The sequence below is a fragment of the Monodelphis domestica genome, chromosome 7 (assembly GCF_027887165.1).
Source record: "Monodelphis domestica isolate mMonDom1 chromosome 7, mMonDom1.pri, whole genome shotgun sequence".
In the NCBI taxonomy this organism is placed as follows: Eukaryota; Metazoa; Chordata; class Mammalia; order Didelphimorphia; family Didelphidae; genus Monodelphis; species Monodelphis domestica.
Genome location: NC_077233.1, coordinates 264605875 through 264620325, shown reverse-complemented (window position 1 = coordinate 264620325; position 14451 = coordinate 264605875). Strand labels below are relative to the sequence as shown.

At 41.7% G+C, this 14451-nt stretch overlaps 1 protein-coding gene across 1 annotated transcript in view; it reads right to left on the bottom strand.

The window, feature by feature from the left end:
• Window positions 1-9457: 9457 nt before the first annotated feature.
• The window catches only part of LOC100016871 (integrin alpha-M), a 28014-nt gene continuing 23020 nt past the window's right edge, over window positions 9458-14451 (bottom strand). Inside the window, exons 24-30 of the mRNA XM_007497979.2 lie at window positions 14322-14400; window positions 13583-13690; window positions 13307-13384; window positions 13002-13115; window positions 12760-12861; window positions 12094-12204; window positions 9458-9869 (exon numbers count right to left, since the gene is read on the bottom strand). Coding sequence (XP_007498041.2) covers window positions 9780-9869; window positions 12094-12204; window positions 12760-12861; window positions 13002-13115; window positions 13307-13384; window positions 13583-13690; window positions 14322-14400 — 682 coding nt within the window. The 3' untranslated portion in view covers window positions 9458-9779. The remainder of the gene's footprint in view (window positions 9870-12093; window positions 12205-12759; window positions 12862-13001; window positions 13116-13306; window positions 13385-13582; window positions 13691-14321; window positions 14401-14451) is intronic.

Sequence of the window (14451 nt, the reverse complement as noted above, 5' to 3'; positions counted from 1 at the left end):
TGTGATGCTCTGGGCTCCAGGATTCAGAGCTGCTTCTAAGTAGCAGCTAGAAAACTGATGAAAGAGATGGAGGAACTACAGGATAGAAATGGTCGTGAAACTAGGGGCTAGGGAGGAAGAGAAAGGAGAAGGAAAAGAAAGAAATTCATTCATTGGTGCTATTGACACATAGCCTTAGATTTAGTTTCCTGCTGGACCCAGTTATATTGCCTTTCATGGCTTGTTCTCTCCACAGACCTCATTTCTCAATCAAAACCAGACCCAGAGGAATTAATGTGAACGAATGACAGCAGAACAATCAACATTACGATTCCAAAACAAAGCAATGCAAGATGACCTGCTAAAGGAGATCTTTTTTGCATTCATCAAAATATCCTTTTTTGTTTGGTCATTGAGAATCTCCCAATGAGTAAAATATAGCCAGCTCATTAGTGAGTATGTACCTCCAGAGGGCTCAAAGACTCCACATTACGAGAAAGATTAGAGCAGTGTGTCTTGTGGTAGGAAAACCCCTGGATCAAAGTAGGTGTCTACGAATGGGGGGATGATTCACCCAATTATGCCATATTCAAGCAATGTGATATAGATGCTATAAGAATTAATGGATTTTATTAGATTATTTATTGGAATATTAATGGATAAAAGAATTCAGAGAAGCCTGGAAAGACACAAAGTGACAACGGGTGATATCAGGCAGCTGAGATCCATAATGTCAAAGTGAGTTGAAATTAAGTGACTTCCCATGAACAAGTTTGGTCCTGGAAAACATGATGAAATGCGCTTCCCTCTGCTCAGTAAGGAGCTGGGGGCTTTGGGAGACATAAGTATATTTGCTTTGTTATTTGGCTTTGCTGGGGTTTTGCTGTTGTTGTTGCTGCTGCTGCTGTTGATATTTTGCTGTTACTAAGAACGGTTCAGTGTTGGGGTGGGGTGGATATTGAGAAATGACTAGCCATTAAGAAAAAAACAGTACTGATAAAACACTAAAAAAGAAAATGCAGCGTAGGCGCTCCTTGCGTCTCCTACCCAGAATGGGGATCAGTTTCTTCAGGCGAGAAGGAGCAGAGATGGTGGCACCATAGCCCTTTACTCAAGAATGGCTCCCATTCCCATTCCACAGAGCCTCTCCCTACCTACTCCCCCCACTTCTGAATAAGAGTCTCTCTGCCACTTTCTGCCATGACTAATAGCCAGTGTGAGCAGAGAATATAGCATGTACCTTACTTAGAAGTCTGGTTGCTCTCATGAAATGTGTGCAGTGGAGGGTCCTAGGGCTAGTCAAAGAGGAATTAGAGTCATCCACCACACCTGGAACAGTTGGGCATCAAAGTAAGCTACCACAGACATGTGTATCACAGAGCATGTCGAGCTCTCATTCTCCTTCCCCTGACCCCAGAGCACTGATTTATTTAGCAGTTCAATCCTATTTAACTTAAGTCAATTCATCTCAAGAAGTATGTACAAGGTTCTTAGAAAGAGGTCACAGGGAAGTCCTGGGTTCAAGTTCTGTTTCCAGAATGCCCTATCTGAACAACCATTGAGAACTTCCTAAACTATAAATTACTGCCAATTGTTCATTGGTGTCAATGGAGGGAGTTTCCATGCTGATGAAATAGTTTCCATATAATCTGGGAGTTCCTCAAATTGGTAAAAATCACAGGATAGACCCTCTTCCCACTCCTGCCCCCACAGACAAATGAGAATGTAAAAGATACAGCAAGTAGGTATTAGGGTTATAAAGAAAAATAAATAAAATGACCCACTCCTACTTTCAAGGGTCTTTCTTACACTCTACTAGAGATCACCATCACTAGAGTAATCTCTAACCACTGGGCGGAGGGGGAGTCTCTTGCAGATAAGAAGACCACTGATATACAGGAAAGCTAACAATACGTGCCATGGATCAAATACTTTCACTAATGCTGTTGTCAAAGAGGACCAAAGACATTACAGAGTGATGTCTTGATTTACTCATGAATTGGATTAAAAGGAGGCAGAGTTGCCTCAGTCTCACTCTCTCTTCTAGAGTCATCAAAGTCCAGTGATAAGACAAGTGAGAATGACTGGTGGTGGCCCAGGAGGCAGTGGATGATCCTGGCATCTTCCATGTCTGACCAAACTCTATGTGCTCCACAGCACCTTCATGGCTGTTAGAACAAATTATCCTCCTCCACACTTTCCACAGGGGAAGTCTTCACATGTGTGTGGGTAGATCTGCTGCCCATACTACAGCTTCTTGGAGCCACAGATGAGAGGAGAGTGAAAGATGAACACCCAACATGGCTGAGAAGTTCTGAAAAGGCTTGGGCAAGCACTCCCATCAGAGGTGCTAGTCCTCTCTGAACACCTCCTATAACCAACAGCACTAATGCTGTAGCAATTAGAGCAAAAAAGAGATCACTAAGGGTTGGAATGGTCAAGGAAGCACTCATAGAAGATGAAGGCTATGTTGAGCCTTGACAGATGGGTAGAGATGATGATACAATTCATTCAATTCAATGATCATTTTTTAAGCACTTACTAAGTGCTGGGGACTCAAGGACAAAAATAAGAACAGCCTGCCCAAAGGCACTGAGGTGAGAAAATACAGATATATTCTCAATGACTATAAAGTCAGATTGTCTAAGCAGCGTTGGTGAATGTTTTTGAGTTCAGGTGCCCAAACTGCAACTTCAACATGCCTCTGAGCCCTTCACATATCCCAGGGAGCTGAGGGAGGAAGTGCTCACTTTGAGCCATTGGACAGAGGGGTGGGCCATGCAAAAAAAATGTCCGAAGGCACTGGGAAGAGTGGAGAATGGAGCAGTGCCCCCTCCCCACCATCTAGCACATGTGCCAATGCTTCACCAATGCTGGTCTAGTGTATGGGGATGTGTAGAAAGAGTAGTGGAATTCGAAGTTGAAGGGTAGATTGTGGAGTTTCTGGAAAGCCAGGTTAGCACTTTTGAAATTTGTTCTATACACAGTGGGGGAGCCATTAAAGGGTTTTGAACTGGGGAGCTACATGATCAAAGCTGATTATGTTTTTTAAATTATTATTTTTATTAATTATCATGAATTAGGAAGGTCAAACTGGTGGCCAAAATGGGTGGGGAAATGGGATAGATGGAAGGAAAGAAGGCCTTTCCTCTCAGTGAAGTCAAACATTTAAGTCTTTTCTAAGAGACACATGCTAAGTGCTAGGAGGCACTGACTTTCATTCAGCGGCTTCTTCCCTGTAATGAGTAATGGCTTTCCTCTCAAATCCAGTTCTCCCAAGATTTGTCACTGGTGGCTAAAAAACAAGAGCACGCTTTCTTATATTTCGGTCCCTTAAAACCCATTACTCCATCTGACTTGCAATTTATTTCTAGGCATATTTGAATCCCTATGCCTATGCCAAGATCCTTTCTACTATGTCCTCACAGCTCCAGCTGTTTCAGCCTTTCCTCTTTAGAATAAAGGATGGTTTCTTTTGTTGATATCTCTATTTCTGTCTTATTCTCTCTCTCCCTCTCTCTGTCTCTCTCTGTGTCTCTCTGTGTCTCTGTCTCTGTCTCTCTCTGTCTCTCTGTCTCTCACTCTCTCTCTGTCTCTCTCTGTCTCTGTGTCTCTCTGTCTCTGTCTCTGTCTCTGTCTCTGTCTCTCTGTCTCTCTCTGTCTCTGTGTCTCTGTCTCTGTCTGTCTCTGTCTCTGTCTCTCTGTCTCTCTCTGTCTCTGTGTCTCTGTGTCTCTGTCTCTGTCTGTCTCTGTCTCTGTCTCTGTCTCTCTGTCTCTGTCTTTCTCTCTCTCTCTCTCTGTCTCTCTCTCTGTCTCTGTCTCTCTCTCTCTCTCTCTCTCTCTCTCTCTCTCTCTGTCTCTCTCTCTGTCTCTCTCTCTCTCTCTCTGTCTCTGTGTCTTTCTGTCTCTGTCTCTCTGTCTCTCTCTCTCTCTGTCTCTCTGTCTCTGTCTCTCTGTCTCTCTCTGTCTCTCTGTCTCTGTCTCTGTCTCTCTGTCTCTCTGTCTCTCTGTCTCTCTGTCTCTCTGTCTCTCTCTCTCTCTCTCTCTCTCTCTCTCTCTCTCTCTCTCTCTCTCCTGTCTGCCTCTGGCTCTGTAAGCCTCAAAAATAAAGCACATTTTTTAGCAATATATCTGGTTTCAGAGTGGTTAAATAAAACCTAAATAGCAAACAACACATAAGGAACCAACAAACTCACATCTATTGCTAACCAGAAGGATGAGGGCGAGAGTGGGACAGATAATGGCCTCAGTGATTTCAAAAGTGTTCCTGGGTCCAACCCATCACTTGGTCAGCTGTTACCTCCCTGGAGCTGCAACTCCCCCTGAGTCATCAAAGGATCAGTTCAGATCTTCTGATGGGTTATCAAGGCTAAACTCAGCAGTTCTTGATTTCCATGTTCGACTTTTGAGTCCCATTTCCTGCCTCCCTGGCATTTCTGATCCATAATTCCCACCTTGTCCAGGCCCCCCCTTTTTTTCCAAAGGAAGAGGGCTCTGAGTTTTGGGGGTCTGTTCAGTAGATGTAGTGGTCAGCTCCACCCCCAAGACTCTCTAACTCAAAGGTATGTTACATCAGGAAACTCCTCCAAAGATAAGCTGTGGAGCAAAATGCATAATTTCCTTTGCCTTGCAATAAAGAAGGAAATGGGGGGGTGGAATGCAGAAGTGACCTTGTGGTCAAGAGTTTGGAGGTTAGGCCTCAGCTGATAGGTTCAAGTTTGTTTTGAGGTTGTAGAGAAACATCACTGATCCCACTGTGATAATGAGGGGGCCCAGGTCTTTGAATGTATATAAGAACTGAATCTGAGCTACCCAACTGCCCCTCATTTTTCAGTTTCTTAACAAAGTATTTTAAGGTGATCCCTTCCCCACAACCTGAGGTGGTACAAGAGGGAAGAGGATAGGGGGCAGCTGGGTAGTAGATTGAGAGCCAGGCATATAGATGGGGAGTCCTAGGTTCAAATCTGGCCTCAGACACTTCAAAGCTGTGTGACCCTGGGCAAGTCACTTAACCCCGATTGCCTAGCCCTTACCACCACGCTTCTGCCTTAGAACCAATACACAATATTGATTCCAAGATGGAAGGTAAGGGTTTAAAAAAAAAAGAGGGAAGAGGATTATACCTCCCAAGTCTTAGAGAGGGCAGGAATAAGTTTGTATATTTGTGACACTTCAGAGATTTTGGAAGTACAATTCCAAACCAGTGCAATAAATCGAATATTACAATAAAGCAAATATCTCAATAGTCACATTAATTTTTTAATTTCCCAGTGTATAAAAAAAGTTATGTTTATGCTATACTATACTACTGTTTTATACTGGACTATATAGTCCAGTGATAGTGAACCTTTTAGAGACCAATTACCCAAACCATCTCACCACATGTGAGTCCCCTACCAGACAGGGGAGGGAGGAAGCCCTCCCATTGGGCAGCTGGGCAGAGGGACAGGTGAGATGAGAAATGAAGAGGGGGAAGGGAGCAGCCCCCTCCAGGCACACTCTAGCATGTATGCCATAGGTTCACCAACACAGCTATAGTCTATTAAAATGTCCGATGCTATTATGTCTAAAAAAAAGTACATACCTTAATTTGAAATATTTTATGGCTAAAAAAAGCCAGCCATCGTCTGAGCTTCCAGACTGTCCTAATCTTTTTGTTGGTGGAGGGTCTTACCTCCATGTTGATGGCTATTGACTGATTAGAAGGTTAGGGTGGCTGTGGCAATTTCTTAAATTAAGACAATGATAGGGTTTGCTGCATTGATTGGCACTTCCTTTTGCTTGAACACTTTTGAAATTTGTTCTGTACACAAGGGGGAAGCCACTAAAGGGTTTTGAACTGGAGAGCTGCATGATGAAAGCTATGAATTAGGAAGGTCAAATTGGAGGCCATTGCAGGGTTCTTAATTGGCCTCTTTTCAAAACTGTTCTGTTTCCAGGAATAGGGAGGCCCAAGAACAGGAAGAGAGATGAGGAAAAGTCGGAACACAAGCAACATTTATCAATTGAGCTTTCCATTTTAAATAGATGGAGTTGGTGTCACCCCCAAATAATTACAATAGTAATATCAAAGACCACTGATCACGAATCAGCATAACTGATATAATAAAAATATAAAATATTGCAACAGTTACCAAAATGGGACAAAGAGATATGATGTGAGCCCATGATGTTGAGAAAATGACACCAAAAGACTCAGTTGATGCAGGGTTGCCACACACCTTCAGTTTGCAAAAAAAATGCAATATTTGTGGAATAGAAGAAAGCTCAGCACAACAAAATAAAGTATGCCAGAATACATTTTTTCTTTCATAAAGCAAGCAGCATGAAATAGAGATCCCATAGTTGGCTGATGAAATGTGGCTCAGGCTGAATGAATAAAGATCCAGGTTCCCCCCCCCCCCTGCTCTCTTTTGTTTGCTATTTATTGTCAGGGGTTAGTCAGTGATTTCAACAAGGACTCCTTTGACAGGAAGAAACTTCCACCCATGAAAAGGGAAGAGGGAGTAAGTTCTTGAGGCATGTTAATTCAGAAGGTTACTGATGACTTCCTTGGCCTGCCCTTGGCCTATCTCTTATTTTAAATTTTTAATTAATACATTTATAACAATTCTTCCTTTCTGTCCTAGTAAGAATTCCAAGACAGAAGGGCAAGGGCTAGGCAATTGGGGTAAAGGGAATTGCTCAGGGTCACACAACTAGGAAATGTCTAAGGCCAGATTTGAATCCAAGTCCTCCTGTCTCCATGCCTGGTTCTCTATCCAATGAGCCACCTGTCTCAGTTCCCTTACTTTGAAGTGCCAACTGGTGATTTTACAGGCATATCTAGAAAGGAAAGGTGTTTTGGGGGTCTGGGATGAGTTATTCCAGGAGCCAACTAGACCTTTCTTCTCCCCTGTGGTGTAACTGCTGGCAGTGGTCAGTTTCCTCAGTTCCCTGGGACCAAATCCCCATAGGTCCATTGTAAAGGAATTAGTCAGTTCTGCCATGGAATGCTCTGAATCAGATAGTTAAAGTTTATTGCACTCATCTGTCTAATGGTCCCTGGCCTCCAAATATAGAAGAGACAGGAGAGCTGATCAAAAGGTGGGCATCATGTTGGAATCACCCAGTCACCCAGCATTGGGAGCAGCTAGGTGGCTCAGTGGATAGAGTCAAACCCAAAAACAGGAGGTTGTGGGTTCAAATTTGACCTCAGTTACCTCTCATCTGTATGACCCTGGGCAAGTCATTTAACTCCAAATTGCCTAGCCATTATGGCTCTTCTATCTTGGAACTAATAATTAGTATTGATAAGACAGGTTTTTTTTTTTTTTAATTCCCTGCATCTCCAAGAAGTGGATACCCCTTAAGCAACTCAGTAAATACTAAAAGGGATTTAGATGATACTGAGGATAGATTCCTGGACCTGGATTCAGGAAGACTTGAATTCAAATCTGACCTTAGTCACTTGCTCTCTGTATGATCCTAGGCAAGTCACCTAAGTTCTGTCACATTTTCCTCAATTATAAAATGAAGATAATAATAGCATCTACCTCGAGAGTAGCTGTGGTGATTAAATGTAAATGTAAAGGCCCTGACAAATAGTGTGACAGAGGAATAATCCAGAGACTTTGAAGGACAGAGCCTGGAAGAAAGGCAAAGATTCATCCACAGCAGGGGATGGTTGAGGAGGCTTGGAATCTGGAGGGAAGAGGAAATTCCAAGGAGAGGCTATTGGATCTCTCTATCTTGAGACAGCAAAGGTGACAGTTTGATCAGAGATTTCTCTCCTGAGCCATACAAAATCCCTCATTGAACTTAACCACCACTTCCCCCCCAAAGATACCAAGAAGTGTGGCAGAAACCTGAGAAGAACAAGAACAGCCTAACAAGATCTCGCACAGCTCCTGTGACACCGCAGGCCTGGACAATGGCTCAGCTGGGACAAAGACCAGGGCTCACAACCTGAACCTCTTAGAGACCAGCTGGCAAGCTTGAGGGAGGGAAAAAGATATTTCAGACAGACAGGGACTTCCTTTACCCTCTGTCCAATAGACCCCAACCTTCAGCCATCTTTATCTTACCCCTAACCACAATTTGTTAGAATAAAATTGTCAGTTATCCTAAATTGACTTCCTTGTCATAGTGGAAGAGGGAGAGACCTGATTTCTCTCTCTGTCCCCAAGGGAAGAGGTTCATCCATTAAATCAGTTATTAGAGGGGAGTAAAGGCAGGGTTAGTGGAGAGACATATTTGAAGAAGACTGAGGGGGGAATCCATCTCACCCTCCTTCTACCTTCTGGGCATTTATCATCAACTCTTTCTCCATTATACCCAGACCAACCCTCTACTATCATAGTAGGCACTTAATAAATGCATTCCCCCTAATCCTGATGGGAAAGATTATTTAAAGGAAAAATCATTTCTCGCATTAGTTCTTCCTTAGTGGCAGGGGGAAAGTGGGACTTTGTCGGGCACAGTAATATCAGATATCTTTTTCTAAGAACTTTGTTTATATAAGGACCCTCCCTGGGCATGGTCCCATGCATTTCATGATCTCCTGATAACACTTTGCCCACTCTTTGAATGTGCTTGATTCCAGGTACACCCCCACCTTCCTGCCAAAGTATTTATTCAGCATTGAACTGCATATGGTGACATTTAAAGTGAACCAAGCATGGCAAAGAATTGGAAACTAAAAGGATGTTCCTTGGTTGGGAATGACTGAACAAATTGTGGTATACAATGGTGATGGAATACTATTGTGCTGTAAGGACTGATGAATAAGATGATGTCCGAGAGAACTAGAAAGACCTTCATAGACTGAAACAGAGTGAAGTAAGCAGAACCAGAAGAACATTGTACACAGTAACTGAAACATTGTGGAGTGATCAAATGCTATAGATTTTGCTACTAACAGCAACACAATGATCCAGGACAATTCTGAGGGACTTATGAAATAAAGACTGCTATCCACCTCTAGAGAAAGAACTGCTGGAGTATAAATGCAGATGAAAACATATGATTTATCACTTGCTTATTTGGGTATATGATTTTTGGCTTGATAAGATCATTCACTTATAAAAATGAACAATAATAAAATATGTGTTGTGTGATAATGCACGTATAACTCAGATGGAGTTCCATCTAGCTCCAGGACAGGGGAGGGAAGAAAGGAAGGAGACTATTTAGATCATATAACTTTGGAAAACATATGTGAAAATTTGTTATTAAAATAAAATAAAGATAAAATGAACAACAAAAAAAGGAAGTGAAACAAACAAGTCTCACCCATGACGAGTTAGGTCTTTCTCTGCCTCTGACATCCATCTCACCTCACCAGCTTTGCCATTACCATTTCAGCCTGTCCATCTTCCCCCAGAGGCCTACATTCCCATGTGGAAAGGGGGGGAAATGAAGAGTAGGTACTCAGGCTTTACCCCACTTTTCCACATTCTGTCCCATACCCAAAGACACACATAACCCCAAAGGGAGGAACAAATGGCAGTTTAATGTACATGTATGTGAACCAGGAACAATTCTTATCCTATCAGAAGGGCTTTGCCAACTTCAGCCCCCTAGGGTCAAGAGTGACACAGCCACACACCCACATAAATATGCACACACAATAGAAAAACTAAGTGGTTCTTAATGTGAGATATTCAAGCATATTCTTTCATTCAATAACCAATCAGCAGGAAGTAAAATATTTTACTCCATAAGAGGACAAGCCTATGGCAAATCTTTGTCCTCTGCTGAAGAAAATAAGTGAATTCGTCCTAGAATAAGAAGAGGTGCACTTGTCTAATAAAAATCTCTCAGTGGTCATCAGAAGAGGCGGCTGTGTCTAGTCCTGCGTCATCAGCGTTATTCATCATCTCTTTGTACTGACGTTTGAAGAATCCAAGCTGGGAGAGAGGCAAAATTCAGATGTAAGATTTATATATTATGCTCCTGTCCTTTCTTTAATAAACAGAAAACTACTGAAGCTCTTCATTGTAATTATAAGTATTTGCCCTTGCTCTTGTTTTACTTAATTATACAAAATGGAACCCAAAGTCTAGAAAGTGCTGAAGTTAGCTACATATACGCAATAAAGGCAGTAATTTGAAACAAGCTATAGTGGAAGGAAGGCAATGGCAGAAGCAGCACTATCCACGGAATTGCATCCTTTGCCCTTTCCTCCCAAGCAGCTAGGCTGGCCAAAGGATAGAGTGCTGAGCCAACAGTCAGGAAGACCAGAGTGAAAATTCTGCTTCAGAACCTTACTAATTGTGTGATCCTGGGTGACCCTCTTAATCTCAGATTGCCTCAGCTTCTTTAACAGTAAAATGGTCATGATAATAGCACTTACCTCCAAGGATTGTTATGAGATTCAGTTCACCCAATATTTGTAAAAAGCACTTTACACATTGCCTAAAACATAACAGAAACTATACAAATGCATATTTCCTTTCTCAAGCAAATGAATGTGAAAACAAAAAGAATCATAGGATTGACAAAAACTTGGGGCTTATAATGTCCAGACCCAAAAAACTCTTGGTAGTTTGTTGGAAAAGCAACCTCTAAACTGTTGCTGAAACAGCTATATTTTAGCACTCAGACATTAAAAGGAAATTACTTAGAATTTCTAACCCCAAGTCAGATTGTGGCTCTGGACAGAGACCCTTCCCTTGTTGCAGGGGAAGCAGAGAGAGATTTTTTTTTTTAAACCCTTACCTTCCATCTTGGAGTCAATACTGTGTATTGGCTCCAAGGCAGAAGAGTGGTAAGGGTTAGGCAATGGGGGTCAAGTGACTTGCCCAGGGTCACACAGCTAGGAAGTGTCTGAGGCCAGATTTGAACCTAGGACCTCCCGTCTCTAGGACTGGCTCTCAATCCACTGAGCTACCCAGCTGCCCCCTTAGAGATTTTTAAAAATAGACTAAAGACCTGAGGGCTTTATTTATCTGACTTGCTTTCCTGTCTTCCAAAGAGCTTGGATCTTAGAACAAGGTCTTTCCTTTTGAAGAAGAAAAACATTTTATAGTCAAGGATGTGAGAACTGATGGATTCTCCTTCTGAGAGAGACAAGCCATGCATGAAGCAACTGCTTTTTTAAACGAACTCTAGCTTCCGTCTCTGGGCTTTAAAATAAAAGAGAGGTGGCAGACCCTTACATTTCCTCCTATGGAGAAAAGGGAGCATCTGGTTTAGGCAAGACAGAAATTGGAAGCAGAAAAAAAACCTCATATCATCGTATCTAATGGAGTCACATTTGGCAACTATTTTTGGAAAAAGCAATACCTGACAGAAAGGAATATGAGATGAGAAGAGAGGAGGACAAGAGAGATCAGGAAAATAACATCACCAGTAGATACAGACATGACTTTCCCCTCTATCAGTGTGTCCTGGCCACAAGTAGTCCTTACTTTTATTTGGGTGCACGCTAGTCACATTTGTCTTTAATAGAGAACTGTGGAGTTTTTCCTCTGTGCTCTCTAAACATACATACCCTGGCCAGATGAGTTCCCTACGTGTCTCTCTACATATTCTATATATGCCCACTCTCCTACTTATAAAAGAAGATTATGAAGGAAATGCTTGATTATTTCTTGACAGCGTAATTTCCTTATGTACCTTTGCTTTGAATTAATAGCATCCTCTAGTGAACTAGACCACAAACTATAGTTTTAAGCTGTTTCTGAATACTTTATTTCTGGAATAACTTATTTGGGGGGAACCATTTGGGAGTTGTGAGGTGCCCGTGGGTGCTACAACTGTTTAGGGGAATTAGAAATTGTGGGTCAGGTATTTAATTAAGAATATGCTGGGATAATATATGTATAATTCAGATCAAATTGTTTACCATCTCTGAGAGGAGGGAGGGATGAGAAGGAGGGAGACAATTTGGATCTGATAATTTCAGAAAATGTATGTTGAAGATTGTTATTATATATGTAATTGGAAAAATAAAATGTCTTAAAAACATAAAGTTTTACAAATATTAAAAAAAAAGAATATGTTGAAGGTTTGTATATACCAAAACAGAAGTTATCAGATAGAAATATTCTTAAAAGAGAGAGAAAGAAGAGGGGGGAAATCTGATAGATCAAAGGAGGATGTTAGGCACAGGAGGGTGAGAAATTTCACCTTGTACAATCCAGCTGTGATGAGTGCAAGGAGCACCAGTCCCCCAATGCTGCTGCCCACAATGAGGGGAATAGGAGAATGAACTTGATATCTTTCTACTTTGGTCTCTGTCTGGATGCCAGTTGGAAGGAAGTGATATCGAGCAAAAAGAAACTCCAATTAACAAAACAGATCACAGTAACTTTTTTTCTTTTATCCTTCAAATCTCTTCTGGTCCACAACTGAGGGCTTCCCTATCTTAATTCTGATTTTTCTTGGTAGAACTTTATTTCTTTGGAATCCAATCTATTAGCCTAATACAATTCCTCTCTTTTCGGGCTCCCCCATATCCACCAAAATCCAACAAACATTAACTTTTTCTATATTCCTGGGCCTCAAACCCTGTTTCCCATACCAGTTCCCTGGAGAGCAGGTCTTTCTCCACCCAAGTCTCATTCCTTTCTTGGAATATTTATACCCTTCTACACAGACAAGAGTGGTACATATGAGTCAGAGGATATGGATTTAAATTCTGTCCCTGCCAGGTGTACAAGTTATTTAACTTCTCTGGGCCTCAGTTTCCTCATCCGTTCAAAGAAGAGAGTGGATCAGATGACATCTAAGGTCCTTTCCAGCTCTAAATCTATGATCTTATGATTCCATGGATGTACCATAAAGACAAATTACCTGGGCTATTACAAACATTTCCTGTCCCGGAAGTAGGGCATATCTGGATTCATTAAAAAATATTTTAGCCACGCTTGTAACCAATAGATTGTTATATGCTGTCTGTCAGGAGAGAAAAGGATGAGAGAGTGGGGGACAATGAGATGGAACCAGTGGTTCTTGGACACAGACAAAAGAATAGGGAAAAATCTAAATCTTGAATGGGTACAGCCAAGTTTTTGTTTTTTAACTAATCTCCATACCTGCCTAAACCAGTCAAGGCTGAGATTGCCTTTGATGGTAAAACTGAGTTGCTCCTGAATGTAGAAGGAAGGGATATCACAGGATATCTTCAGGCAGACAGCAATGGAACAATTCTAGGAGGAAGAAGCAGTGACTGGATCAGAAAGATATGGATAGATCAGAAAATACACTATTGTGCTCTGCTTGAATTTGCCCAAATTAATCAGGAATGTGGCTCTGAAAAAGGAGTAACAGCAAGTGAATGGAGCAGCATGTGGCCCTGGCACTCAGCTGCCACTATAGTTGATTTGAGGTCCATCCTTACCAGCACAGGAGCCTTCTGGAGCTGTGCAAAGAAATCAGCATTTCTGGGGACTTTTTCCTCTCTAGTGCAAGAGAAATTCTGAAAGAAGAGAGATTGTCAAGAGTGAGATCAATGAAGTTGGGGGACTCCAGAGTCAGATCTGAAAGGAAACAAAAATTCTTGTGTACAAAATGGTTCAAGACAGTTCCTGGCAGGGAAACAGAGATAGAGACTTTTAGATTTCATCTAGGGGTGTGAAGGTGAGGCTAGGGGAAATGGAAATCAGTCCTGATGTACCTGAGAGGAGTTAAACATAGGCTTATCCCAAATGATTATCTTGTTCAACTTCACTGGTACCCAGAAGTCAATTTGGATGGGAAGATTCCGTTGACCCAGATTATTCACCTGCAGATAGAGAGTGTGGAGTGTTAGATTTCCTCAAATGCTCTTCTTCAGAACCAAGGAGGATAACTTCCCTCAAAGTCAACCATTCACTTCTTTCTAAGATATTAGGACCAAGAGGTCACAGCTTTCTATATGAATTCTCCATTACTTTTAATGGCAAATTTCCACATAAGTGTTCCAGACTTATATGATTCATGTTGTCTCCCTCCCTTCTTTCCTCCCCTCTCCCAGAGCTGACTAGCAATTTAATCTGGGTTATACCTGTATTACTATGCAAAACATATTTCCATATTACTCATTTTTGTAAGTGAATAATTTTGTAAAACCAAAACCCCAAATCATATAGCCAAATAAACAAGTGATAAATTATATATTTTCATCTGCACTTCTACTCCAACAGTTCTTTCTCTAGATGTGGGTAGCAGTCTTTCTCATTAGTCCCTCAGAATTGTTCTGGATCGTTGTATTCCAATTTGTCCATTACTACTCCTTGTTATTTCCCAGGACCAATTGTCTACCCCATCTCATACACTGCCTGCTTCCTCCAAGCCTCCAGCATCATTATTCTAATCTCTAGTTTTATTTTCAAAACCCAAAGTTCCTCCACCAGTCCCCAGCCCCCAACTCTCACTTGGTATTTGTGTTCCACAACATAGGAGCTCTTCTCTTCTGAGGCTGAAAAATTGAGATACTTGGTAGATTCTTCATGGCTAATGGAAGAAGGGATTGAAAAACAGATGGAACATAAGTGGTACTACTAG